The sequence below is a fragment of the Aythya fuligula genome, chromosome 26 (assembly GCF_009819795.1).
Source record: "Aythya fuligula isolate bAytFul2 chromosome 26, bAytFul2.pri, whole genome shotgun sequence".
In the NCBI taxonomy this organism is placed as follows: Eukaryota; Metazoa; Chordata; class Aves; order Anseriformes; family Anatidae; genus Aythya; species Aythya fuligula.
The window spans coordinates 4,494,221-4,521,305 of NC_045584.1; the positions used below are offsets into that span (position 1 = coordinate 4,494,221).

At 66.7% G+C, this 27,085-nt stretch overlaps 1 protein-coding gene across 9 annotated transcripts in view; it reads left to right on the forward strand.

The window, feature by feature from the left end:
* Positions 1 to 3,117: 3,117 nt before the first annotated feature.
* The window catches only part of LOC116499020 (protein unc-13 homolog A), a 29,939-nt gene continuing 5,971 nt past the window's right edge, over positions 3,118 to 27,085 (forward strand). For 2 of the 9 annotated variants that reach the window (XM_032203581.1, XM_032203585.1), the window contains exons 1-37: positions 3,118 to 3,181; positions 6,147 to 6,176; positions 6,439 to 6,538; positions 6,779 to 6,896; positions 7,135 to 7,258; positions 7,388 to 7,461; positions 7,540 to 7,594; positions 8,073 to 8,108; positions 8,608 to 8,818; positions 10,691 to 11,257; positions 12,271 to 12,364; positions 13,147 to 13,196; positions 13,732 to 13,810; positions 14,940 to 14,945; positions 15,032 to 15,103; positions 15,343 to 15,562; positions 15,810 to 16,037; positions 16,459 to 16,600; positions 16,774 to 16,943; positions 17,249 to 17,364; positions 17,467 to 17,630; positions 17,815 to 17,977; positions 19,745 to 19,813; positions 19,941 to 20,030; positions 20,118 to 20,252; positions 20,432 to 20,565; positions 20,787 to 20,872; positions 21,107 to 21,233; positions 21,323 to 21,419; positions 21,550 to 21,693; positions 22,188 to 22,271; positions 22,510 to 22,587; positions 22,822 to 22,910; positions 23,040 to 23,192; positions 23,316 to 23,439; positions 24,589 to 24,594; positions 26,323 to 26,361. In XM_032203581.1, coding sequence (XP_032059472.1) covers positions 3,160 to 3,181; positions 6,147 to 6,176; positions 6,439 to 6,538; positions 6,779 to 6,896; positions 7,135 to 7,258; positions 7,388 to 7,461; positions 7,540 to 7,594; positions 8,073 to 8,108; positions 8,608 to 8,818; positions 10,691 to 11,257; positions 12,271 to 12,364; positions 13,147 to 13,196; positions 13,732 to 13,810; positions 14,940 to 14,945; positions 15,032 to 15,103; positions 15,343 to 15,562; positions 15,810 to 16,037; positions 16,459 to 16,600; positions 16,774 to 16,943; positions 17,249 to 17,364; positions 17,467 to 17,630; positions 17,815 to 17,977; positions 19,745 to 19,813; positions 19,941 to 20,030; positions 20,118 to 20,252; positions 20,432 to 20,565; positions 20,787 to 20,872; positions 21,107 to 21,233; positions 21,323 to 21,419; positions 21,550 to 21,693; positions 22,188 to 22,271; positions 22,510 to 22,587; positions 22,822 to 22,910; positions 23,040 to 23,192; positions 23,316 to 23,439; positions 24,589 to 24,594; positions 26,323 to 26,361 — 4,296 coding nt within the window. In that variant the 5' untranslated portion in view covers positions 3,118 to 3,159. The remainder of the gene's footprint in view (positions 3,182 to 6,146; positions 6,177 to 6,438; positions 6,539 to 6,778; positions 6,897 to 7,134; positions 7,259 to 7,387; positions 7,462 to 7,539; positions 7,595 to 8,072; positions 8,109 to 8,607; positions 8,819 to 10,690; positions 11,258 to 12,270; positions 12,365 to 13,146; positions 13,197 to 13,731; positions 13,811 to 14,939; positions 14,946 to 15,031; positions 15,104 to 15,342; positions 15,563 to 15,809; positions 16,038 to 16,458; positions 16,601 to 16,773; positions 16,944 to 17,248; positions 17,365 to 17,466; positions 17,631 to 17,814; positions 17,978 to 19,744; positions 19,814 to 19,940; positions 20,031 to 20,117; positions 20,253 to 20,431; positions 20,566 to 20,786; positions 20,873 to 21,106; positions 21,234 to 21,322; positions 21,420 to 21,549; positions 21,694 to 22,187; positions 22,272 to 22,509; positions 22,588 to 22,821; positions 22,911 to 23,039; positions 23,193 to 23,315; positions 23,440 to 24,588; positions 24,595 to 26,322; positions 26,362 to 27,085) is intronic. The other 7 variants (XM_032203582.1, XM_032203589.1, XM_032203584.1 and 4 more) reach the window with 4 other exon arrangements.

A 27,085-nucleotide genomic window follows, 5' to 3' on the forward strand; every position in this document is an offset into this window, starting at 1 on the left:
GGGGATCGGGGGGGGGCCGGGAGGACGATGCCCTCCACCTACGGCCCTTTGATACCAACCCAACCTCTTGCCCTGGAAGCTGCAGCCGCCCACGGTGGGGCAGGGCAGGATCCGGCCCCGGCTCCGTCACCAGGCTGCAGCCTCGCCACCGCTCCGCCGCCCGCCTCCCTGGGTGCGATGCCCGGGTGGGGATGGGGAAAGCCGCGGGTCCCCAGGGTCTGCCCGTCCCCGAGAGCCCTGCGCAGCTCATGGCTGAGCGCCGGTGCTTCCCGGCTCTCCCGCACGGCAGGAACCAGCTCAGCCCATCTGCTTCCCAGAAAAACCCTTCGGCATCTGGGTAATATCCGCACACGGGGGACGGGCGCTGGGGAGCTGCCGCAGACGCCTTGGCTGAAGCCGTCACTGCCCCGTGGGGCCCCGACACAACACCCTGGGGGTTTGAAGCCACTGAGGGATTCGTCTCATGCCCGAAATCAGCTCAGGGCCACGTCCAAAGCTGTGCCTCGAGCCGCAGTGCGTGCTGGCGGGTGGCCGCCAGGTCCTGTCCTCGCGGCACCGTCCCAAGGATGGGGCCCGGCCGCGTGCGGGCGATGCTCAGGTGCCAGGCAGCCCAGCAGGGGGGTGCTGCTCCTGGGGTTTCCCCCAAGAAGCGTTTTTGGAAGCCGAGCAGCCGGGGTGAGCCAGGGCAAGACCCAGAGCAGGGCCAGTGCCAGCAGCGGAGGGCACGAACCCAAACTCCTGCTGCACACAACCTCGGTCCCAGCCCTAATCCCCCGTTTCCTTGGCGCACAGCCCCGCTTTTGCCTCCAGATCCTTCTCCCCACCCCAAAATCGGTTTCTCGTGCAGTGACCCCCCCCGGCCGGCCGCCCCCACTCACCATCCACCACGTCTTGGCCGTCACGTCGTAGCACAGCTGCCAGCGCACCGAGCTCGCCGCCGCCGCCGTCCCCGTCGCCTCCATCCCCTTCTGCCGCCCACGCCTGGCCCCAGTTCCCCCAGTGTGCCCGTCACCCCGCTCCCAGTGCCATCGAGGGCCCTAAAACCACTTGGGGGCTGGAGGGAGAGGAATGAAGCAGGCGCTGGATGAGCCCCAGCCCGGGATGTCCAGGGCTGCCCGGCTGGGGAGGCGGGGGGGTGTCACCGAGCCTGGGGGGGGTGTCACCGAGCCTCAGGGGGGTGTCACTGTGCCACAGAGGCTGTCCCAGGGCCGGGCACGCCTGTGGGACCGACCCATGATGGGGACACAGAAGCATCCCCACGGGCTCCGTGCAGCCCACCCGCACGCATGCATCGGGGGCTGCGCCCCTCTCGCCCCTACAGGGACTGCAGCCTCGTGTGGGGACGTGGGGCTTGTGGTGTGACCCCAAGGGATTTGGGGTGGCAGGGGCTGGGCATTGGGGAAAAGAAGCTGCAGGGTTGTGGTTTTTTGGGGGGGTTGGGGTTTTGTTTTTTCTTTGTGTTGGCGTTCCAGGGGTCATAGGAAAAGCTGGATTTAAGCCCAATGGGGATCCGGTAACATTTGGGGTTGATCGGAAGCTTTTGGGGTGAGGCTGGGCTCTGCCAGCACTGGGACCTGGGGGGGGGGGAAACTGCTGGGGGGGCAGTTTGTGGGGATTCGGCTCCTGGAAATGGCTTATTTCACGGCCTGGAGACTGCTCTCTGATTTAATACAGCACTTAAATCCTTGTTTCTGACCCCAAGCTGGATTTTGGGGAGGCGGGGAAGAAAAAGGAAACATTTCACCAATATCTCCCCTTCGGGTGAGGCTCACTGACACCCAAAATAGGGTTTGGGGCAGGAAACAGACCCAGGCTGCAGCCCTAAATCGGCCCCCCCGCCCCCCACTAAGGAGTGTGCGAACCAGAGAGCCCCGCCCCGGGGCAATGGGGGCCGGACAGACACCCCCCACCCTAAAGCCAGGACAGACCCCTACGTACACTAGGGTTGTAGGGGAAAGACCCCCCCCCAATACACTGGGGTCATACAGAAGGATTAACCCCCCCCCGCCTCCTGTATGAGCAGGAGCCCCTCCCCAGAGCCATAGGGGCAGGACCCCCAGTGTTATATGGGCAGAACAGATCCTATCCCCGATGCTTATAGGGGCAGAAAAGAGCCCCCCCACCTCGCCCTCCACCCCGGTGCTATATGGGGGGGGGGGGGGGGCAGGATCTGCCTTGTGTTAAATGGGCAGAAAAATTCCCACCCCCCAGGGTCATAGGGGAGAATGGATCCCAGCGATGCCATAAGGGCAGCATAGATCCCCCCCCAGGGTCATAGGGGCAGAATAGACCCCCCCCAATTCCATAGGGGCAGAATAGACCCCCCCGATTCCATTGGGACAGAATAGACCCCCCCGTCCCAGTGCCATATGGGCAGGACCCCCCACCCCACCCCGGTGTTATATGGACAGAGCAGCTCCCCCCCCCCGGTGCTATATGGGCAGGACCCCTTGTGTTAAAAGGGCAGAACAGACCCCCCCGGGGCTATAGGGGCAGAACAGCCCCCCCCCCCCACTGCTATAGGGGCAGAATAGACCCCCCCTCCATTTCCATAGGGGCAGAACAGACCCCCCCAGTGCCATAGGGGCAGGATAGACCCCCCCCCGATTCCATAGGGGCAGAACAGCACCCCCCCCCAATACCATAGGGGCAGGACCCCCCCCACTCCGCTGTGATATGGACAGCCCCCCCCCGTTATACCGGCAGGATCCCCCCACTACCATAGGGGCAGAACAAACCCCCCCCGGCTGCCCTACAAACGCTACCACACGGCCAAACCCCCCCCATCCCCAAACCCCCCCCATCCCCAAATGCCCCCCTCTCCCTAAATCCCCCCCCTTCCCCAAACCCCCCCATCCCCAAATCCCTTTCCCCAAATCTCTCCCCCTCTCCCCAAGTCCCCCCCCCTTCCCCAAATCCCCCCCCCTCCCCAAATCCCCCCCCCTCCAGCAGCGCTACACAAGCAGCCGCCCTTCCACCTTCCCATCAAAAAAAAAAAAAAAAAAAAAAAAAAATTTTTTTAACCCCCCCCCCCCAGACCCCCCCCCTCTCCTTGAAGCCCCGGGGCGGGGGCGGCGGGGGGGGGGGGGGGGGCGCTGCTGACGTCAGCGGCGCTGTCCGAGGTGCTGAACAAGATGGCCGCCCGCTAGCGCCGGGACCATGTCTCTGCTCTGCGTCCGAGGTGCGGGGGGGGCCGGGGGGGGGGGGAGGGCACCGAGACCCCCCCCACACCACCACGGGGGTGGGGGGGGGCACAGGGGGAGGCCCCGGCTCTCAGCTCGTTTTTTTTTTTTTTTTTTTTTTTTTTTTTTTGAGGGGGGGGGTGGGGGGGGTGGGGGGGGCGGCTCCATTCATAAAAATAAAATCGCGGCGGGTTTGTGAATGGAGTGGGGGGGGTGGAGGGGGGGGGGGTGGGGGAAAGGAGGGGGGGACAACCCGGGGGATGTGGTGGTGCTGGGGGAGGTGGGGGGTTTGGGGGGTGGGGGGGGTTAAACGAGGCCCCCCCCCAGCCCCCACATCGCAGGGGTGTCCCCCCCCCAAAAAAAAGCAGCTACCCCCCGTTCCCGTCCTGCACCCCCCCCATCCACCCCCCATCCACCCCCCCGCCCCCCCCCGCATCCCCCCATCTCTCCCCGAGCACCCCCCCGCGGACCCCACGCCCCCGAGCACCCCCACCCTAAAGCCTCCCCCCCCACCCCCCAACACCCCCCCATTTCCCCCCGCTCCCCCGGATGCGCCCCATCCATCCCTGCCCCCCCCATCCACCCCCGACCCCCCCATCTTTCCCCAAGCACCCCCCGAACCCCAAATAGCCCCCACCCCATTACACCACCAGCCCCAATGCCCCCCCATGCCCCCCCAGCCCCAGCCCCACACCCCCCCACCCCCAACCCACATTCCCACCCCCCCATCTGTTCCCAACCCCCCCATCTTTCCCCAACCCCCCCAAACAGCCCCCACCCCAATTACACCCCCCCACCCCAATTACACCCCCATTCCCCCCCGTTCCCCCCCCCAGCCCCTAACACCCCCCCAAACAGCCCCCCCACCCCAATGACACCCCCATTCCCCCCCAGTTCCCCCCCCAGCCCCTAATACCCCCCCATGCCCCCACCCCACCGCGGGGGGGGCCGGGTTCTCCCAGGGGGGTCAGGGCAGCAGGAGGGCGGCTGGGTGCTGGGGGGGGGGCAACTGGGGGTGCCGGTCACGCCATACTGGGAATAACTGGGAGGAGCAAGGGGGGGTGCAGGGGGACTGGGATTCCCCCTCCAGCGTTCGGGAGGAAATTGGGGGGCCCCCCCGTGCCCCCCCCCATGTGTCCCAGCCCCCGCAGCACCCAGGGAGCAGCTCTCGGGGTGGGGGCAGAGTCTGGGCACATCCCCATGTGCCCCCCCCCGGTTATAGGGCAGCCCCTATGCCCCCCCCAGATTTGGGGGACCCCCCAGATTTGGGGTTCCCAGGGGGGGGCCGTGCTGGAGGGGCTGTCCCAGGGGGTGGCACCCGGGGGAGGACGGTGACACACGGCCCCCCCCCGGCAGCGCTCCTCCTGTCACCCTATTTCTGGGGCCACGGGGGCGGAGGTGCCACCTCTGCGCCCCCGCCCCCCCCCTCCCCAAATGTCCCCATCCCCCCCTTCCCGAGGGGCTGCAGCCACCCACGGCACCCAAAGGAGCTGTGACGGGGGGGGGGGGGGGCACCAAAAGAGGCCCCTGGGGGTGTGGGGTGACCGACGGACAGACGGACGGGGGGCAGGATGGGGGGGGGCAGAGGGATGGGGGGGGTGGACGGACAGACGGACAGGGGGATGGGGGGGTGGCTGGACGGACAGACGGATGGACAGGCGGGTGCAGGGGTGGATGGACAGGGGGACAGACGGACGGACGGACGGGGGGGTGGACGGACGGACGGACAGGTGGGGGGGTGGACAGACAGATGGGGGGGGGCGGATGGATGGATGGACAGACAGGGATGGACAGACAGACAGACAGACTGACAGACAGCCCCCCCCAGGCCCTGGGGTCCTGCTGTGGGGGGCTCGGGGGGGGGGCCGCAGATGGTGGCAGATGACAGCCGGGGGGGGGCCGCGCGTTCCCCCGGGGGTTCGTTCCGTCACCTCGGGTATTTTTGGAGCTTTCCCCAAATATTCCCGGGCTATTTTTGGGGGTTTTTCTCCCGTTTCGGGGGCAGCGGCTGGCGGAGGGCGCACGGGGCCTGGATGCCCCCCCGGTACCGGGGTGTCCCCCCCCAGCCCCCCCGAGGCCACACCGCCCCCCCCCCCCCCCTCAGCACCCACATCCCCATGGTGCACGTGCTGCCCCCCCCCGCCTGATTTCCCCCCCCCAGGGCTGGGCAGGGGCCACCCACCCCATGTGCCCCCCCCCCGTGTCCCCCTGTCCCCCCCTCCCCGTGCACGTGGCCCCCGCGGTGGCACGGCCCCGAAATGCAATCGCCTCGGATAGCGCCAGGGCTATTTTCATCCCTCCTCGGTCACGTTGTTCCCCCCCCCCCGCCACCCCCCCCCGCCACCGCCACCCCCCCCGCCGCCCCCCCCCGCCCGCTGCCACCCGCGTCATTCCCCCGTTCTGCGGGTGCTGTGTCATCCTGCCCCCCCCCCACGTCCCCTCCTGCCACCCCCGGGACACCGCTGGGGACCCCCCCAGCTCCCCCCCCCCAAGCTGGGGGTGGAAATTTCCCCCCCCCCCCTCCATAAACCCCCCCTCCCCATCTCCTGGCTGGGGGGGTCGGCGGCTGCCTGCAGGGTGGGCTTGGGGGGGGGCGGCTGGGGGGGGCGCTGACCCTGCTCACCTGGGGCGTTATTTCCCCAAAACGGACCCAGATTCAAAAGGGGACCCCCCCCCCGATTTGGGACCCCTCCCCCCAAATTTGGGACCCCCCCCCCCAGACAATGAAGGCTGCTTCATTTTGGGTTGCCATCGCTTGTCCCACACCTTCTGTGGGTTTTCTTTTTGGGGTGGGGGGGCTTTGCTGGGGAGGGGTCCCACCGCCTCCCCCCTGTCTCAGGGTTTGGCTGCAGTGGGGGGGGGGGGGGACAGGCCTGGGGACCCCCCCACCCCCTTGGCAGCCTCGGGGGGGGTCCTCAGCCCCCACCCCGGCTGAGCCCCCTCCCTCTGTCTCTGTCCCTGCAGTCAAAAAGGCCAAGTTCGACGGGCCCCAAGGTGAGCGCCCCCCGCCTGTCACCGGGGGGGGGGGGGGGCTTGGCTGTGGGGGGGGGACACAAGGGGACCCCAGGCTCAGCCTTACCCCTGGGGACATCGCTGGGGGGACAGGGCTGGGGGTGCCCTGGATGGAATTGGGGGGGGGGGGGGGGGTCACGGCCAGGCCACCCCAGCAGCGGGGGGGGGGTGTTTGGGGTGGGGGGGTGGGGGGGGGGGCACACACTGGGGGTCCCCTCACCCCCCCCCCCGCTCGCTCCCGCAGAGAAGTTCAACACCTACGTGACGCTGAAGGTGCAAAATGTCAAGAGCACGACCATCGCGGTGCGGGGCAACCTGCCCGCCTGGGAGCAGGACTTCATGTTGTGAGTGTCCGGGGGGGGCACCCCCAGCCGGGACCCCCCCCCAACTCCTCTCCCCTCCCCTCCCCTCCCCTCCCCTCCCCGCCGCTCCCTGCGGCCCCCAGAAGGACCCCCCCGGTCCCTCCCCGCCGCTGCTCCCTCTGTCCCCAGCCCCGGCTGAGTCCTGGGGGGCTGGGGAGGGGGCTGGGGGGTTGGACTGGGGTGGGGGTGACCCCTTTTTTTTTTCCCCCCCCACCCCCCCAGTGAAATCAACCGGCTGGACCTGGGCCTGACGGTGGAGGTGTGGAACAAGGGGCTCATCTGGGACACCATGGTGGGCACGGTGTGGATCCCCCTCCGCACCATCCGGCAGTCCAACGAGGTAGGGCCCCCCCCCCCCCCCGGCACCCCAAATGACACGGAGCCCCCCCCCCCCACCCATGGGTGGCTCCCCCGTCCCTGCACCCCGTGATTTGGGGGCACCGGGAGCCCCCTTGGGTGCTGGCCCCTCGGGGTGTCCCCGCACCAGGGCTGGGCGCCTGGGTCACCGAGGGGCGCGGGGGTGTCCCCGGTGCCCCCGCTGAGCCCTGATTTCCCCCCCCCCCAAAAAAAAAAACCAGGAGGGCCCCGGGGAGTGGCTGACGCTGGACTCGCAGGTCATCATGACCGACAACGAGATCTCGGGCACCAAGGACCCCACCTTCCACCGCATCCTCCTGGACACCCGCTTCGAGCTGCCGCTGGGTGGGTGCCCCCCCTGGGGGCTGCACCCTCCTCCGGGGAGAAGGGGGGGGTTCAGGGGATCCGATCCTGCAGCCCCCCGCCCGCTTTTTGGGGGGATCTGAGCTTTTTTTGGGGTTTTTCCCCCTGCAGATATCCCCGAGGAGGAGGCGAGGTACTGGGCCAAGAAGCTGGAGCAGCTCAACGCCATGCGGGACCAGGACGATGTGAGTGGGGGGGGGGCTGGGGGTGGGCAGGGCTGGGGGGGCCACGGGCAGCCCTCACCGCCCGCTGTCCCCCCCCAGTACGCCTTCCAGGAGGAGCAGGAGAAGCCGCTGCCCGTCCACGGCTCCCAGTGCTGTAAGTGCTGCCCTGGGTGCCCCCCCTTTATCCTGCCCCCCCCATGCGGTGGGCTCGGGGCTGCTGGACCCCAGCCCAAGGGGGCTCAACCTCACCCCGCACCCCGCACCCCGCACCCCGCACCCTGTCCCTGTCCCTGTCCCTGTCCCTGTCCCTGTCCCCACTTTCCGTCCCTCCCCTCTCTGCTGGTGTTTTGTCGCCCTTGCGTGGGACCCCCCCGTGGGGCTGAGCCGTGGGGGACAGGGGCAGGGGGGACATGGGGGTGGCACGGGGAGCCTGGGGGCTGGTGTGGGGGCTGCTGAGTGGGGCCAGGAGCAGGGGGCCCCGGGGGCAGCTTGTTTTGTCCCAACCCGTGCCTCAGTTTCCCCCTTTGCAGTCGCTCCGGGGCCGTGCCCAGCCCTGGCGCTGTCCCCAGCCCAGCTCGGTGCCACCCCAGAGCCGCCACCATCCTTATTTCCTCTGCCCCTTTTCTTTGTAGGCAACTGGAATTATTTTGGCTGGGGAGAGCAGCAGAGTGAGTATCCCGTCCCCTCCTCGCCTTCCAGCCCCACGGTCCCCAAGGCGTCCCCTTCGCCCTGCCACGGCCTGGGCTGGGGTCCCGCTGGTGGCTTTGCGCTGTGGCTCTGTGCTGGGCGAGGACGGGGACACCGAGCGCCCTGTCCCGGGCAGGGTTGTCCCTAGGGGCTGGTGGGGACACAAGGCTCTGTCCCCTCAGGCTGCCCGGGGGCCGACGAGCAGCTCAGGCTTTGCCTCCGTGGCACAGCATCCTGGGGGCGCAGGGGGGTCCCCGCACCCCGTCCTCCTCTCCCCCCTTCCATGTATCCTATTCCCCCTCCGATGTCCCTGGAACGGGACACACACCCTCCCCTCGCCCCCAAGTCCCCTCTGTGAGGGGTCCCACGCAGCCCCCCAGCCCCTTCCCCGCATCCTGCTCCCTGCACCCTCCCGTGGCCGTGGGGACGCGCGGTTTCGGGGTGCCCCCCCCCCATCCCGCTCACGACACCCCCTTGCAGACGACGACCCCGACAGCACGGTGGACGACCGGGACAGCGACTACCGCAGCGAGACCAGCAACAGCATCCCCCCGCCCTACTACACCACCTCGCAGCCCAACGCCTCGGTCCACCAGTACCCGATGCGGCACCAGCAGCAGAGCTCCCGCGACTCCTACACCGACTCCATGCAGAGCTACGAGCTGGACTACTCGGACCAGCGGCCCATCAGGTAGCCCCCCGGCGGCCGGCGCCCACCTCAGCCTGCTCTTCCCACCCTCCCGCGGGTGGCCGAGGCCAGTGGGGTGGCACCGGGGACATTAAGGGTGACGGAGGGACGATGGAGAGGCGAGGAAGAGGAGGGGGACGGTGCCGGCCCCGAGCCTCTCCTCGCTGGGGACCGCGGAGTTCTCCAGCTCGCTTGGGTCAACTCGCCCTGTCCCCAGCGGCGTCCCCAAACCATGAGCGAGCCGGGGACGCAGACGTGGCCATAGGGCAGGTGGGGGACGAGCCACACGGTCACAGCTCCCCGCCAGCACAAGGTGCCAGCCCCGTCCCCAGGACGGAGCCCCCCCAGCCCACGTCCCCGCAGCGGCGGGGGGATGCTGGGGCACGGCGGGTGGCGGCGGCGGCGCGGCGCCGGGACCTCGCTCACCATCGTCTTCCTCTCCTCCCCGGCAGACGCTACGGTAGCGTAGACTCTGCCGCAAACGACGCTGAGTCCGCTTCCGCGTCGAGCAGGCGGACCAGCCGCCAGCCTTCCCTTGAGAGCAGGCGGTCCCTAGACCTATCGGATAGGTGGGTCGCGTCCTCGTCGCGTGCCGTGTGCCGTCGCAGAGTGCTGTGGTCGCTCCTTGCAGCCGCGGTGAGGCCAACACCAGTCCCGGCAAGGGCGGCTTCGCGCCCCGCCGTGGGGTCCCCCCAGCACGGGAGCAGCCTTGGGATGCTCCGAGGTGGGGGGGAGGAGGAGGGGGGGGGGTATTTTCGCCCCTCTTGCTGCTGTGCCGGAGCCGGCGGTGGGGATGTGCCCGTGTCGGGGCGCAGCGATCAGGTCCCCATCGCGGCGCGGGAGCCGGTGCCGCGGGGACACGAAGGCCGCCTGCGTCCCCGACTGCCTCCCAGGCTGCTACAGCTCGCCAGGCAAAACCCCCCCACAGTGATTTGGGACCCGAGACTCACCCAGGGGTCCCCCTCGGGCCAGGGTCAGGCCGGGTTTCCAGGCATGAGCCGTGTCTCCTGCACCCCTGTGCCCCAAGCCCCCTTCCCCGAGGAACCCCTCTGTTGCCGGATGATGCCTGCGCCCCTGGGTGTCCCCAGCACCCCTGGGTGTCCCCGGCGCCCTGCTCCCCGCAGCGTGTCCCCATCCTCCTGCTGGCTCCCTGCCTTCCCCAGGGCGCTGCCCGACCCCTTCCCGTGTCCCCCTCGCCCACCCCGAGCCCCGGCTGGAGACGTGGTGTCGGCCTCTTCCTAGGCATGTCCCTGTCCCTGTCCTGTCTGCATGTGTGCTTCTGTGAGTCCCCGCAGCCCCGCGGCCACCGGGCCACCCCGTCCCCAGCAGCACCTGGGGTGCGAGGAGTCCCCCCGCCCTGCTGCACCCATGGGTGCCGGCAGCAGCGAGAGGAGGGTGCAGCGGGAAGGGGGCGGTGGAAAGGGCCTGGCCCCACAACAAGAGCAGAGAGGGGACCCCAGGGGGTGTCTGTGGGGAGGGGGCATCCGTGAGGGGTGCAGGAGAGCAGGGATGGGGTCTGGGGGCAGATTTTGCAGGAGGGGGGGGCAGGAGGCCAGAGCTGGCTGTGGGTGCCACCCTGCCACGCTGTGCCCCCACCCTTGGCAGGGGTGAGCCCAGGGGACAGCCACGAAGGTCCGGCCCCCCCAGCACCCCCCACCAGCCTGGGGGTCCGGTCCCAGCCTTGGGTTCGTGCCTTCGACCACCAGGACGAGGAGCCCGGTGCCCACCCAGGGGCACGTCCCGGGGGAGCCCCCGCCACGCCAACCCCATCCAGCCCTGCTGCCGCGGGGTCCTTGGGGGGCGAGGGGGTGCGGGGCGGGCGGTGTCGTGGCACGGACCCACGGGAACCCCGTCCTTGTCCCCCTCGCCCCGCAGCCCCACGGGGAGCAGCCGCTACGCCTCGTCGGCCGAGCTGAGCCAGGGCAGCTCCCAGCTGAGCGAGGACTTCGAGAACGAGAGCCTGCGGGACTCGGAGCTGGACGAGCGGGACGGCGACTCCTACCACTCCTGCCACAGCTCCGTCAGCTACCGCAAGGACTCGCCGCGCTGGGAGGAGGATGAGGACGACGACCTCTACCTGGAGGAGGAGGAGGAGGAGTTCAACGAGGACTACAGCGAGAATGAGGAAGGCTACCCCAAGGAGGAGGAGGAAGAGGAGGAAGAGCTGCGGGAGCCGGGCACCTACGAAGCCCCCGAGCATGATGCCTACCCCCCGACACAGAAGGCGCAGCAGCAGCAGCAGCAGCAGCAGGTCCCACAGCCCCAGCTGGTCCCGCAGGCGAAGCCACAGCAGCAGGAGAGGAAGGAGGAGAGGAAAGAGGAGAAGAAGGAGGACAAGGACACCTCTGTCCCACAAGAGACCCCGGAGGCCCAGCGGGGAGGGGACGAAGCCCCCCTGCCAGAGGCAGAGCCCGAGCCTGAGCCCCCCAAACCAGCTGAGAGGTAGGAAGGCGATTTTGTCCTGGGGTGGCACTGGGATGGCACCATGGGGATGCTCTGGACCCTCCAAACCGGCCGTGGTGGCTCTGCTGTCACCCCTGTGTCCCCTGCCTGGAGATTACCCCAGCCAGCAGCTGGGCACCAACACGGTCAGAGAAGGGAATTTGGTGAAAGCTCGGCCGTGGTCCCCCGTGCTGCACAGAGGGGGTGGGGGTGGCTGAGTCCCTGGCACGGCGCGTGGATAATTCAGGTGCCGGTCGCTGCCTTCAGTTTCTGAATGCACCCATTGTGCCATGGTTCGGTGAGCACAACAGCTCCGCGCAGAGGGGAAGCTTTCTGGTCTTTTATTTGGTTTAAATTATAGACTGGGCCTGGGGAAGCTCTGATTTAAAGGAAGACACAATGATTTTTTTGCATGAAAAAAAAAAGTCTTTTTTAGGCACAAGGGCTGGCGAGAGCCCTGGCAAAGGTGCCGTCGGTTCAGGTCTGCCTGCAGGGCCCGTTCTGTGGGCAGCCACTGGGTGGCCCCTCACAGGGGACCACCCAAAGCACAGGTGAGGTCCCGCAGGGTGTCCCCAGCTCCCCGTGGCCTCATCCAGGCACCAGCCCCGCTGCCACTTCACACCGGGCAGCCTGGGAGGTTGGGAGCATTTCTTTTCCTTTCCTCCTTTTCTGGATTTTACAAAGAGAGGAGGAAAACAACCCCATCAGCACGTCCAGGCTGGAAATTCATCCCTGGGCGCATCCACCTGCTCCTAGCCCTGGTGTGGTGGGAAGCCCTCCAGCTCCCTTGGGTGCCCAGGGCAGGGTCCCCTAAGGGTGAGGGGACTCTGGCTTCTCCTCTCTCTGCCTTGAGCCCTTTCCTTGGGACCTGCCACCACTGCAGAGCCCTCCCTGGTAGGAAAGTGACATTTGCCATGGCCACGTTTGCTCAGGACCCATTGGGACCCCTAAACCTCATCCGTGCCCGCGTCCCGGTGCCGTGCGGGCGGTGAGCGGGCTGTGTGTCCTTGCAGGGAGCCGGCGGAGGCGGAGGTGCAGGACCCCAAAGCGCGAGCCAAGGCCAACTGGCTGAGAGCCTTCAACAAGGTCTGCCTGCAGCTGCAGGAGGTGAGCGCCCCCGTGGCACGGCACGGCACGGCGAGCCCTGCCTGGCACCTCCGCTGCCCACCCCGTGGTGACCCGCACCTCGAGGGCAGCGGGGACCCGGCTGTCCCCAGCCCGTCGGTGGCCCCACGAGGGGCAGGAAGCGCTGAGGACCTTCCCCGTGTGTGCTGCATGCCGGTGCCAGCCCCTCCGCCCCGTCCCCTGCGTTGCGCTGACACTTTTTTGTTCTGTTTTTAGACTCCATCCTCCATCTTTTCTTTTTGTTTTGGCTCTGGATTCACCCCACGGGGCTTCCGTCCCCCTCCCTGCCGCTTCTCTTTTCAGTTCTCCACCACCATGGCCCTTGCGCCCGCGTCTCCCCTGCCCGCAGGGGAGGGCTGTAGCCCGCCTGCAGGTAAGCATGTCCGAAAGGAACCGGCCCCGCTCCGTGCGTGCCTTCCCCGTGTGCGTGCGTGTGTGCAGGGATTGCCCCGCGAGGGAGGAAGAATTGGCTCTTTCCTCCTTTTTTTTTCACCTCCCAAAAAAAAAATTCCCCGGGGGTCCCTGCACACACCCCCTTCCCTGCCATCTCCCTCAGCTCCAGCTCTGCTGTGCCCTCGAGTGCTGCTCCCACTCCCCAAAAGCTGTGGTTCTGCACGGTGCAGCCGCCCCCACCTAACTTCACCACCGAGCTTTCGGGGCCGTTTGGCCTCCTCTCACCCTGCTCAGCCTCTCGAAGCTATTGTAGAGCCCCATCCTTTTAGGACCAGGTGCTGGGTGCTCACAGCCCCCCCTGTGTTTTGCAGGCCCGCGGGGAAGGCGATGGAGAAGCTAAATCGCTGTGGTTCAAAGGCGGGTGAGTACCCGGGGGGCGCGGGGCTGGCCCCTCCTGCCGACTGTAGGACGGGATGAGCGCTTTTTGGGGCTGGGGAGAGACATGGGGAGGTTGGCCCCATGAACTGGGGGCTGGGTTTTTGGGCTGGAAGATGGTCGTTTGGTGCTTTTGGAGACGTCCCCGGCTGCCGCTGTGTCCCCAAAGAGGCACCACCAAGGGGACAGCAAGGAGGTGAGTGGGACAGGGGGGCATGGAGCCGGGTGGCAGCTCCCGCATCCCTCCTGCTGTCCAGGACCTGAGCGATGCCACGGGGCACCCTGAGCCCCCATCTCACCCTCACAGGCAGCCCCGCTCCGCACCGAAAAGCCCCCAAAGGCTGTTTTTCACTCCATTTCCCCCCGCACCACCGCAGCAAACCGGCTCACCGTGGGGCAAGCCGCAGCTTTCCAGCAGCCCCCCCCTTCCCCGCGCCTTCCAGCCTGGCCCCAGGAGTGTGGCGGGGGTCCCCTCCTGCCTCAGTTTCCCCCTTCCCCGCTGACTTTCCTCTCTCTTGCAGGCCTGGCGGCGGGCTGATCATTATAGACAGCATGCCGGACATTCGCAAGCGAAAACCCATCCCCTTAGTTAGCGATTTGGTGAGGTTCCTCCCGTAACGCCTTGCACCCCACAGCCGCCGGCTTCGCTCCCGCTGGACCGCGCCGCCCGCGCCCCGCTCCCCGGCCGCCTCTAACTTGCTTTGTGTTCTCTGTTCTCTCTCCTCCGGCCTGGCTTGGCCGCCCCCGGCTGCAGGGGGGCGGCGGTAAGGTTTCTGCGCTGCATTAACAGCATGCCCGACATTAAGCCCGGACGCAAATCTCTCCCTCTAGTCAGCGATCTGGTGAGCGCGGGCCGAGGGGTTAAAGGGAGAGCACCCTTGGGTGCTGCCAGCCGGCCCCACCGAGCAGCCTCTGCTCCTGATGGTGGTGGTGGTGGTGGAGGGGGGTCCCGGGCTGATTTGGGGTCTCCTGGCCCAGGACCGCGGGTGGGGGCTGTGAGGACGGCGTGGCCGGGCTCTCCCCACCCAAGGGTGCTTCTCTTTAACGGAGCTGCAGGGCCCTGACACCAAGCATCAGCCCGAGGCGTCTGGTTTCCTGAGTTTTGCCGGTGCCACAAGAGCATGGACGTGTCCCCAGTCCCCTCCTGTCCCACCCACCTGCGGTCCCCAGGGCTCGGGCGGTGCCGGTGCCAGGCAGACGGACCCGTGTGCTGCAGGAGTGCTGGATTTTGGACCCCGTGCTCTCCTCCCCAGCATCCTGATGGGCTGTGCCATCCCCTCGCTGGGCACCGTGGTCCCATCCAGTCCCTGCATTGCACAGGGTTCCCCTGCTGTCACCTCTGGTGACAAAAGACGGCGATTTTGGAAACCAGACACCCGTTGTGCCCAGAATTAGGTGACCTTCGCCTCCTTCCTCCGCCTCCAGGGTGTCCCCATCCCGTCCCCAGCCCCCTGCCCCGTCCCACCCCGCTGCTCCCCCTCGCTGCCCTTGTCCCCAGCCTGCTCAGGACACCTGCTGATGCTTCTGCTGTGCTGTGTCGGTGTCGGGGTTTTGGGATGCTGGGTTGTGGGTGGCAGTGGGGTGGGCACTGTGGGAGGGAGGAGGTGGGGGCTGCTGCCTTGTCCTGGTGGGATTTGGCAGGGGACAAAGCGGGGACACTCCTTCTGCTGTGAAATGGCTCCTAATAACAGCCTTTCATTCCCTCCTCGCTGGCCCTGGCTGCCCGCAGGCAATGGTGAGTGCCCCCACCCCAGTCCTGGGGGTCTCGGACCCACGGTGAGGGGCCTTGCTGGATCTGGGGTCTCTGTTTCTTTCCCACAGTCCTTGGTCCAGTCCAGGAAAGCCGGAATCACGTCCGCACTGGCCTCAAGCACCTTAAACAACGAGGAGCTGGTAGGTGCTGGGCGGGATGGGGCTCGGGGCGCTGACAGTGACGGGGACGCGGGGTCCACGCTGCCATCCTCCGGCAGTGACAGTGCAGCCACGTTTGGGGACAGTGACATTTGTCCTGTGCCTGCTCCACGTGGTGCTGAGCTCGTCCCCATCCAGCGGTGATGCTGCGGGTGGCCCGACAGCCGTGGTTGGGGGCTCTGCGAGAGCTTCTCCCCCCTCTCTCTCCCTTCCTTGCCCAGAAAAACCATGTTTACAAGAAGACCCTGCAAGCCTTAGTGTACCCCATCTCCTGCACGACGCCCCACAACTTCGAGGTGTGGACGGCCACCACCCCCACCTACTGCTACGAGTGCGAGGGGCTGCTCTGGGGCATCGCCCGGCAGGGCATGCGCTGCGCCGAGTGCGGCGTGAAGTGCCACGAGAAGTGCCAGGACCTGCTCAACGCCGACTGCCTGCAGAGTAAGGAGCCACTGCCCGTGGCCTCGGCCCTTCTCGCCTTGGGGTGGCACGGAGCGAGCGAGCAGCGATCTGGGAGCTGGTCTGCTGCATGCGTGGGGAGGTGGTGAGCAGGGCAGAGCTGCTCTGGGCAGGGTGTAAACCCCTCCTGGTTTGAATTTGTTCATCATGGGGAGCTTGGGGAGGTCTTGGCTCTTTCCCAGGCACTGGCTGTCCCCCCCCAATCCCACCTGTCGCTGTCCTCTCCCAGGGGCAGCGGAGAAGAGCTCCAAGCACGGAGCAGAGGACCGAACCCAGAACATCATCATGGTGCTCAAAGACCGCATGAAGATCCGGGAGCGCAACAAGCCGGAGATCTTCGAGCTGATCCAGGAGGTGTTTGGGGTCACCAAGACCACGCACACGCAGCAGATGAAGGCGGTGAAGCAGAGCGTCCTGGATGGCACCTCCAAGTGGTCGGCCAAGATCAGCATCACAGGTGGGCACCGGCCACGCCTGGTGACCCACACTGCGGGGACCCTGTGGCCCTCCAAGGGGTCACCCTGTGGGCACAGCTCCTGCCCCCCCTGCCTGATCCCTCTAAGAGCCACAGCATTTGAGGCGAGAGTGGAGATGTGCTCCCTGAGCCACGCTGTCCCTCCACACACCTCTTGTCCCTGCAGATGTGGCTGTCCCCATGCACAAGCACGCTTTGTGCGCCAGCCCTGCGTGTCCTGCAGAGTGGCTTTGGTCCCCGGGGCTCTGTGGGATAACACTGGGGTGACACCGGGTGCTCATCATGGGGACCTTGGTGTGGCCACAGCACTGACTTTGCTCTCTGTTCTCTCCGCTATGCCACACGTGTGCCTGGCGTGGATGGCTGTACGTGCTGTGCCGTGCCGTGCCGTGCCGTGCCGCAGTCGTTTGTGCCCAGGGCCTGCAAGCAAAGGATAAGACGGGCTCCAGTGACCCATACGTTACCGTCCAAGTTGGAAAGACAAAAAAAAGGACTAAAACTATCTACGGCAATCTCAACCCGGTCTGGGAGGAGAATTTCCATTTGTAAGTTGGCCCCTGGCCCTTTCAGCCCCTCCCTGGCCGTTTGGGTGGTGGGTGGCAGGGACCTGCCCCAGCTGAGGACGGGGGGTGCTGCTGGGTGCCGGGGCTGTCCCTAGCCCTGGTTTGGGGAACCGGAGGCTGGGTTTCCCTGCTCACCTCGCCCCTCTCTCCCCCAGCGAGTGCCATAACTCCTCTGACCGCATCAAGGTCCGCGTCTGGGACGAAGATGACGACATCAAGTCCCGCGTCAAGCAGCGCTTCAAGAGGGAGTCTGATGACTTCCTGGGCCAGACGATCATCGAGGTGCGGACGCTGAGCGGGGAGATGGATGTCTGGTACAACCTGGGTAAGCAGCCGTCCGTGTGCCACCCACCCTGCCGCAAAGGGGGCTTTCGGCTTGTTGGTGTGGGGTCTGCTGTTAAAAACATCATGAGATATTGGGATCAAGTGTTTGTGTAGGGTCGCTCAGGGAAACTGAGGCACGGAGAGGGGCCCCGTCCCTGTAGTACCTGAGGATCCATTTGAATCCCTCTCCGTGATGCCTCGGTTGCTTTGTACTTCGGACCCTCCGCAGTGGAGCCGCTACAGGATGGGGGTGAACAGAGTGGCTCCAGGGGGCTCACTCCTCACCCCACTCTCTGTGCCCTCCAGACAAGCGGACGGACAAGTCGGCCGTGTCGGGAGCCATCCGGCTGCACATCAGCGTGGAGATCAAGGGCGAGGAGAAGGTGGCTCCCTACCACGTGCAGTACACGTGCCTGCACGAGGTGAGCCACGCACAGACCACATCTCCGCACCGCAGCGCGCCGGTCCCCGCCGTGCCACTGCCGGGCCCAGGGACCTGATGGGACTCGTGTGTGTGCCCCCAGAACCTTTTCCACTTCGTGACGGATTTGCAAAACAATGGCGTGGTGAAGATCCCCGATGCCAAGGGGGATGACGCCTGGAAGGTGTACTTTGACGAGACGGCGCAGGAGATCGTGGATGAGTTTGCCATGCGCTATGGGGTGGAGTCCATCTACCAGGCCATGACGTGAGTTCCTTGCCCCCGGCGTCACGCCTGGCCCTTGTCCTCCCCACATGCTGCTGTTTGTGCTCCCACCCTCACCATGGGGACACGCACCCACCCTGCTTGCATCTGCTTGCCACCTCCTTCTCCATGAGCACCCCGAGCCCCGCGGCACCCAGCGCCCTCACCTCACTCCTCTCCCCGCCAGGCATTTTGCCTGCCTCTCCTCCAAGTACATGTGCCCGGGGGTGCCGGCGGTGATGAGCACCCTGCTCGCCAACATCAACGCCTACTACGCCCACACCACCGCCTCCACCAACGTCTCGGCCTCCGACCGCTTTGCCGCTTCCAATTTCGGGGTAAGTCCGATGGTGCGTAAACACTCCTTCCTTCTTCTTCTCTTTTCTCTGGGGATGGGGGTTGGGGGGCAAAAAGGGGGCGAAAAGGGCCATGCAAGGCAGCTCCCCACCCAACGGCAGCTGGGCAGTGGGATATTGGCCCCCGCTTGCTCCCAGATTCATCCCTCTCCCATTTTTGGGGAAGGAAATGAGCCACAACCTTCCTAGGAGAAGGTCTAAATTCGCTCCCAAAATTATTATGGTGAAGGCTGTCTTGAAGTCAGGACCAGCTGGGATGGCAACACGCCGTGCACCCTCGGTGCCAAAGCTGGCCGGGAGCTTTGCACAGCCCTGCACGTGTCGGGTGCGAGCCCTGACCGCTGCAAACTCACCCAGCTGTGCCAGCACCCATGGGTGCCTCGCTGATCAGGGCTGAGTTTGCGCCGGGACTGGGTGCGCCCGTGGGGACGCGGGTGAGGAGGGGGCTGCGCTCTCACCCCGGCTGCCCCCGCGTCTCCCCTGGGTGCACGCGGGCGCTGCGGGGTCGGAGCCCAGCCCCGGTTAGGGCGAAGCGCTGGGTAGCGAGGGACGGGATAGCGAGAGCCGAGCGAGCCGTGCCGCAGGGCCGTGCGGAAGGAGGAGACCACACGACAAACCTTTTCTCTGACGTGGAGGGTTTTAAAAACTTGTTTCTTTCTCTTTTTTTAGAGAGCCTAAGGCTGGGTCCTAAAGTGCCCGGCCGTGTCGCTTTATCCCCGAGTGCCAGCGTGTCCGGTTTTAAGCGCGCTGCAGCCGCTCGGTGCCGGGGGCCGTTGCTGTCTCTGGCACTCCGAAGGTTTGCGGGCGCCAGCGCAGGCTGCAGGCTCGGCCGAGCCGTGGCCAGGTGGACGTGGGACTCGTCCCCGGCCCCACTTGGAGGCAGGGGGATGCCAGGTCCTGGGATAGCCCCGGCTCCATCACAGCTGACGTGGGGGTGTCCAACCCCTCCCCACCCAACCCCAGCACAGGGGCACAGCAAAGTGCCTCCCAGTTGCTTTGCTTCCATCTCATGTGCCTGATTTGCAACCCGATGTGAGGTTCACATCCCTTCACCCCATGCGCAGTGGCTGGGAGCTGAGTTAAAGCCTCTCATCCCCAAAGACCGTCAGCCCACGGCATTTCCCCTCCGAGTAGCCTGGGCAAGGAAGCAAGGAGCCCTCAGAGCACCCACCTCCTGCTTTGTCCAACAACACTCCATCTCCAGCAGCCTTGCTTTGTCCTGAAGCAGCTCAGACCCAAAGCTGGGAAAACGCAGCCCCAGCACAGCTGCTCTCCCCGTGCCCTTTTTTCCTGAGCTCTCCGAAGGCTTCGTTCCCGGCACTGCGCACCTGGAGGTGCGATGCTGCAGCCCCCTCCATGCTCCTGCCTCAAGCCCAGGCTTGGAGGCACCCGAGTGGGCAGGGCAGGGGTCCCCCCATCCCCCTCCAGCACTGCAGGAGCTGAGGGGATGCATTCTCCTGCCTCTCGGTCCTGCACCGAGGGGTCCCCACTCTGCAGGGGCCACACGTGCCCCAGAGCCACCGAGTGCTGCCACGAAGTCCCAGTCACCGGAGAGCACGGGCTGCTCCGTGGGCACCCCAGCGCCCAGGCACAGCGTGGTGGTGGTGGCAGGAGGGAAGGAAGGCAGGGATGGAGGCAGGAGGGGAGGCAGGGCGGCAGGACAGGGCCGAGCGGGCTGGGGCGCAGAGGCAGGCGCAGCGGGGAGGGGGGCGGCCCCCGCTTCCTCCCCCCGTTCACCCGGCCCCGGGGCTTTCTCCGCAGAAAGAGCGTTTCGTCAAACTCCTCGACCAGCTGCACAACTCGCTGCGCATCGACCTCTCCATGTACCGGGTAAGGCACCGCCGAGCCTCAGTTTTAGACATTTTCATGTTTAATAAGGTCTGCTTTCACCTCCCCCCAGACGGAGTCCTGCCAGCAGCTCTTCTTTTGCCACCAACTCTTCTTTTTTCTCCCCCAGAATAACTTCCCTGCCAGCAGTCCCGAGCGGCTGCAGGACCTCAAGTCCACGGTGGATTTGCTGACCAGCATCACCTTTTTCCGGATGAAGGTATTTGCCCCCTCGGGAGTTGCAGCTTTGGAGCCCGGGCTCCCCGGCTGCCGGCTCTGCCCGCAGCCCCGCTGCCTCCCCACGCAGGTCCAGGAGCTGCAGAGCCCTCCCCGAGCCAGCCAGGTGGTGAAGGACTGCGTGAAAGCCTGCCTCAACTCCACCTACGAGTACATCTTCAACAACTGCCACGAGCTCTACAGCCGCGAGTACCAGACGGACCCGGTGCGTGGGCCTGGGCCACCGGGCGCTGCAGGGACCCCGGTGCTCCCCTCCATCCATCCCCTGCCCTTCTCCATCACCCCCCTGCACTCATCCTTCCCTTCTCCCCCCCGTGATGCTCCCCATGAGCCCCGTGGGGCAGACGGGTGACTGGAGCCTCTGCTGTGTCCCCGTTGCTCCAGAGCAAGAAGGGCGAGGTGCCCCCCGAGGAGCAGGGGCCCAGCATCAAAAACCTGGATTTCTGGTCCAAGCTCATCACCCTTATCGTGTCCATTATCGAAGAGGACAAGAACTCCTACACGCCCTGCCTGAACCAGTGAGTCGCCAATTAATTTATCGCCAAGAAAGGGACGCTTGGGGGGATGCTCACAACGTGCCAGCAAAGCTGGGTTTGCCCTCTGGACGTGGGGCGCAGCATCCCTTGCACAGCTGGAGAAACTGAGGCAGCGGGGAGGAGGCCGGGGGCTGGGTCTGCAGTCACGGGGGCCCCTTCTCACGCTCTGAGCACCTTGTGCCCACGCTGCCCCCCTGCCCCAGGTTCCCCCAGGAGCTGAACGTGGGGAAGATCAGCGCCGAGGTGATGTGGAACCTCTTTGCGCAGGACATGAAGTACGCGATGGAGGGTGAGTGCCCCCGTGCTGGGCAGAGGAGCTGGGCAGGAGCCGTCTCAAATATTCCCCTGGAGAAATAGGCAAACCCATTTCACCCCTCATCAAAACCACGCCTAGCTTAAATCCCTCCCAAGAGGCACTCCCATCTTCTCGCCATCCCCCTGGCATCCCTGGAGCTGCCCAAATTCCCCCGCCAGGGTTTGGGGCTGGAAGCGACCGCCCCACGCTCTCGCCTTCCCCGTGCAGAGCACGACAAGCACCGCCTGTGCAAGAGCGCGGACTACATGAACCTGCACTTCAAGGTGAAGTGGCTGTACAACGAGTACGTCACCGAGCTGCCCTCCTTCAAGAGCCGTGTGCCCGAGTACCCCGCGTGAGTGCAGCTCTGGGGGGTGGGGGGCCGGGCAGGGGGCTCGCGGCTCCACGCTGCCTGGTCTCACCGGGGACGTGCCTCTCTTCCAGCTGGTTTGAGCCCTTCGTTATCCAGTGGCTGGATGAGAACGAGGAGGTGTCGCGGGATTTCCTGCACGGAGCGCTGGAGAGGGACAAGAAGGACGGGGTAAGGCCGGGGCAGCCGATGGGCACGGGAGCATCCCAGGCTGCTGCAGTGGCGCAATGCCCGGCGTGTCCCCACTGGGGACGAAATCCCTCGTCCCCTCCACCCGCTCACCCTTCCTCTCGCCCCCCAGTTCCAGCAGACGTCGGAGCACGCGCTCTTCTCCTGCTCCGTGGTGGATGTCTTCTCCCAGCTCAACCAGAGCTTCGAGATCATCAAGAAGCTCGAGTGCCCCGACCCGCAGATCGTCGGGCACTACATGCGGAGGTTTGCCAAGGTGGGCAGCTCATGGGGGGTCCCAGCACCCCCTGGACCCCAGCCCCCCTGCGCCAACCCAGTGCCCTCTCTGCCACCTCCCACCCAGCCACGGAGCACAAAGTGCGCGCTGCTCAAGGGGACGTGCCACCACCAGACCCCATGTGTCCCCCCGCTTTGCTAGCGTGGGCCGTTATCTAATGAATGCGTTGATTAGTTAATTAATCTCAATTAATTAAATGCCACCGGCTCGCTGCAGAGTGGGAGGGAGCTGCAGGCAGGCTCGGCAGCCGGTGCCTTCCCTCCTGCACCGGCACGGAGCTGCCCGCAGAGACCGGGTGCGCTCAGTCTGGCTGCACCCACGTTCCTGGCACATCCACGGGGCCGGGGGTCCCGCTGTGGATCCCAGCCTGGGAGGTTGCTTTGGTGCTGTGGGACTCATGGTCTTCTTCTCTCCTCCTTCCTCCTTCTGTTTGCTGCTCACCGGGCCGGTCCCCGTCTCTTGTCCGGCTGCAGACCATCAGCAACGTGCTGCTGCAGTACGCCGAGATCATCTCCAAGGATTTCGCCTCCTACTGCTCCAAGGAGAAGGAGAAAGTGGTGACGTATCTCCTGCTGCTCGCCGCTGTCCCCGCGCGGTGGCCCTGGCTGTCACCTAGCTCAAGAGCTGGTCCCTGTGACCAGCCTGCCCTCAGTCTTGGTGCCCGATGGTGGCCCCCAAAATACTGCAGGGCTCGGTGCCGTGGGGCTCTGATGCCCCCCATGCAGGGTGGGGAGCTCACGGGGGGCTGTTGCAGCCACGTGTGCTGGTGCTGACCCCCCCATCCTGCCCCTCCAGCCCTGCATCCTGATGAACAACATCCAGCAGCTCCGCGTCCAGCTCGAGAAGATGTTTGAAGCCATGGGGGGGAAGGAGGTGCGTATCAGGGGTCTTTGGGGGTGGGGGGGACACCACAGGGAGGGGCCGGATCTGTTCTTTTTCCCTGGCTCCACAGCGCTGGAGCAGTCCCAGCTCCTCGCTTCTGCACGGGTCACCCCACCCCGTCCCACCCTGCTCTCCCACCACACCAGACACGGACGGGCAGGGTTTGGGGTGCGGAGGCAGCCCCCCGGGGGCCCTGCTGCCTTCTCCAACCTGTTCTCCCTCCAGCTGGACACCGAAGCCAGCGACATCCTCAAGGAGCTGCAGGTGAAACTCAACAACGTACTGGATGAGCTGAGCCGAGTCTTCGCCACCAGGTGAGGGGCACGGGTGGTGGGCCAGGGGCTGGGGTCCGGGAGCCATGGTCGTGGCCGGGCTGGGGGCCTGGGCCCCCCTGTGGTGTCACCGGGGGGGACGCTGAGCCTCCTGGGCACTGCGGTCCCCAGCTTCCAGCCGCACATCGAGGAGTGCGTCAAGCAGATGGGTGACATCCTGGGCCAGGTGAAGGGCACCGGCAACGTCCCTGCCAGCACCTGCAGCAGCGTCGCGCAGGATGCCGACAACGTCCTGCAGCCCATCATGGACCTCCTGGACAGCAAGTGAGTGGGGACGGGTGCGCAGGGACACCCCCCGCGATGTCCCCAAACCACCCCAGGAGCAGGGGGGACCAGCAGGGCTGCGGTGGCCGTGCCGGAACCTTCAGCCCCGTCCCCTCTCTGCAGCCTGACGCTCTTCGCCAAGATCTGCGAGAAGACGGTGCTGAAGCGGGTGCTGAAGGAGCTCTGGAAGCTGGTGATGAACACGATGGAGAAGACCATCGTCCTGCCCCCGCTCACCGACCAGACGGTGAGTGACAGGGACGGGGACCAGGGACAGGGACCCTGGAGCTGCAGCCACGGGGGACGTCGGTGCCAGGGCCCCTCGCTGGCTTCTTGAGGGGTGCAGGCTTTGGTGGCACCCCCAAACGTGTCCCCAGCTCGTGGCTGGGGACAGGATGGAGGAGGGAAAGGTCATCCTTGACCTGAGTGCCCAGTGAAGCCAGCGCCTGCTCACCAACAGACTGTCACCTGGTGCCATCGTGGCACCAGGAGGGGGGACCCATCCTCTCCTCCCCGCCACGCTGGGGCAGCGCCCCGTGCCCTGTGTCAGGAGGGGACTGTGGAGATTTGGGGGTGCGGGGGGAGCCTTGCCAAAGGGCTGGGGGTGTACAGGCCCGGGGGGAACACGGGGCTGGGGCAGAGAAGCCCAGGAATGTCCCTCTGTGGGGGGAGGTTTCCTGCAGGCTTCAAGGCTCCGTGTCACCGTGCTGTGCGCCCGTCCTCCCCCACGCAGCGAGGCACCCCCAGGCTCTCGGGCAGGGACAGGGAAAGTCCCCCCTTGGGTGCCACCAAGGGCTTGGAGCTGAGCCTGTCATTCTCGGTGGCTTTTGTCACTGTCACAGGGCTGGGGTCCGGCTCTGCCCTGGAGCCACCAGCGGCTGTCAGCTCTGCAGGGCTCTGGGGCTTCTTGCGCTGTGTCGGTGCCACTGGCTCTCGGTCCCCATCCCGGTCCCTGTCCCTCCAAGCCACACATGGCTCCGCCACGCCGCAGTGGCAGTATGCCCTGTGCCAAGGGGAGGTGGCAGGGACGTGCAGGTGGCTGAAAGCCCCCCCTGGGTGATTTTTTGCAAGGGGAGGCAGCCCTCGGAGCTGTGAGGCTGGTCCCTATAGCAGGGCTCTGCCCACCCGGGGGGCGCAGGGCTGCGTGTCAGAACCGGGTCCCCTTGAAAGAGCCCCCCCGCTGCTGCAGGGAAGGACGGGGCGGGTTGGGACGGGGCCATGGTGCTGACAGCAGGGTATCGACACCGCGGCACGGCTGGTGGGGGACGGCCCCGGACCCTCGCCCCGGGGAGGGGGCGGCTGGGGCTGGCACCTGGGGTGGGGGACACGGAGGAGGGGGCCAACACTCACGCCACGGTTGTTCTCTCCAATTGCTCCGCTCGCCCCTCAATGGCAGATGATTGTAAGTACGGCAGCTCCCTGTCTGTCTGTCTGTCTGTCCGCTGTGTGTCGGTCCTGGCCTCGCCGGTTCCTGTCTCGTGTGGCTGCCCGCGCCCTGCCCGCGCCCTCCTCCGGCCCCCTGTGCCCCCCGCCGGTCCCCGTCCTCTCGCTGCCTGCTTGGCACCGGCCCCAGCTGGGTTTTTAGTGGGGGGGGACAGAACCTGGACACTTTTGGGGTGCCTGGATTTGGGGGTGCAAGGCTCAGAGCTGGGGAGGGGACGGTGCTGGGCAGCTGGGGCAGTGCCACGCGTTCGGGGCAGCCGAGGCCGGGCTGAGCCCGACTTCTTGCTTCGTGCCGGGGGGGCCGGGGGCCACTGGAGCCAGAGCAGGGGGAGCGGTGTGTGCCGGGCAGATGGCAGCTCTTCCTCACCCCTCGTGCCTCAGTTTCCCCGTGGCCGGGCTGTGGCCGTGGTGAGGGCTGCGGGGAGCATCGTGCTGGGACACGAGGTCCCGGCCGGGCGGCTGGCAGCGGGCGCGAGGCTTTTCCCCGGGCAGGGCACCGGAGCCCGGACTCGTGGCTCCCTCTCTTGGTGCTGCTGCTGGTTCTCAGACCAGGCGGCTTCAGTCCTTCCTCGTCTGCTGGGTCTAGGGCTGTCCAGGGCAAGGGAAGGGCCAAATCCCCCCCGGCCTGAGCCCTCCTCGAGCACGGGAGGCGCAGCAGCAGCGTGGGTGCGACCGGGTGCTGACCTGCAGGGACAAACACCCGTCCCTGTTCCCCCCGGGCCTTTAATTTCCAACAGCAGCATTTGGAGAGAACTGGGGCCTGCCCCCTACCTCCCCCCCCGACCCCACATCCCTGTGGGGGGGTCTGTGTGGTGCCAGCTCTGTGGGGCACGAGGTCCCCCTGTCCCCCCATCACCCCGTGCCTCAGTTTCCCTCCAGGGTAGGGAACCCTCCTGGTAGCCCTGCTTGGCCCAACCGTGCTGCTCCCCCCCCTGCCTCACCCCTCATCCCCCTGCTCCCCCACCCCCCCGCAGGCTCTCTCACCCCCTCTGCTGCCCCCTCCTCATTCAGACGTGCTCCAGCCCCCCCAGGAGGCTGCTCCTGACCCCCACCGTGTGACCCCGCTGTTGGCCCCATCTCTGCGGGGCCTGGGCACGGGGCCAGCGCTGGGACCAGAGCTCTGCCTGTGCCCACCCACCCTGAGTGTGCCCCCCCCGTGCTGTGAGCACCCACCGGTGCTGGAGGGAACGGCAGGGCACCGGGGGCTGCCCACACACAGCTCCTGCTGCCCCGCAGCCCATGGGGACCAGTTCCCTCTGACCCCAATGGGGACCAGTTCCCTCTGAGCCCAATATCCCATGGGGACCAGTTCCCTGACCCCGGCGTCCCATGGGGACCAATTCCCCCTGAGCCCAATATCCCACAGGGTCCACTTCCCTCTGAGCCCAGCATCTGCATCCCAGCACGGACCAGTCCCCCAGGGACCCTGCGTCCCAGCAGGACCCAGTCCTCCACTGGCCCAGCGTCCCAGTAGGAACCAGTTACCCCCAGCCCAGCACCCCAGGGTGGCAACCAGTCTCCCACCAGCACAACATCCAATATCCCAGAGGGACCAGTGCCCCCCACCCCTTAGAAGCTCAGCGATGCCCTCGCCTCCAGCCTGCGGCTCCCACTCCTCACGTCCCACCCCCGCCCCATCCCACGCTGCCCCCCCGCCACCGCTCAACCTCTGACATTGCTTCTACAGGGCACGCTTTTGAGAAAACATGGCAAGGGGACAGAGAAGGTAAATAGCCCGTGGGCTCCGTGTGTGTCCTCGCCCCGGGGGGCCACCCTGGTGGCCCCACACCCGGCCCCCCCACCCCCCCCGGGGCCTGTCCGTGCTTCCTCTGTCGTGCTGTCTGGCTGTGGCGTGCTGTGGTGTCGCGCTGTGCCGTGTTGTCCAGGACGTGTGCGGGATGGGGCCGTGACCCGTGTCTGTGTTACAGGGTGGGGTTGTGCCGTGTGTCCCCCCCCAGCCTCTGTGTGTGTGTGGGGGGTGTTTCCCATCCCAGGCAGGCATGGGGGACGCTGCCCCATGGAGATGGACCCGGGGGGGCTCAGCATCCTGCTGGGGTACGGGGTGTGTGAGCACGAGGGAAGCTGGGCACGAGCCCGTCCCAGTGCTGCTGGCCTTGGGAACGGGGCTCTGGGCCATGCTGGGGGGGTCAGGGGGCTGCTGGGATCCCCTGGATCTCTGCCCCCCCCCAACCCCATGCCTGGGGGACCAGCAATGCTCACCGAGCCCCATGACCCTCCCAAAAGCAGGCAGGGCAGGCAGGGCAGGCAGGCGGGCGCTCCCTCCACCCAGGTGCTCCCCACTGCCAGGCTGGGGGCCAGCACGGCCCCCAACAGCCGCCCCCCCGCTCCCCAACCCCGGGTGCCCCAAAGAGCGACACCAGCACCCCGCGGGGCGATGCTGTGGTGCCCGGCCCCACTGTCCCCATGCTGTGACTCAGGGGACCCCCAGG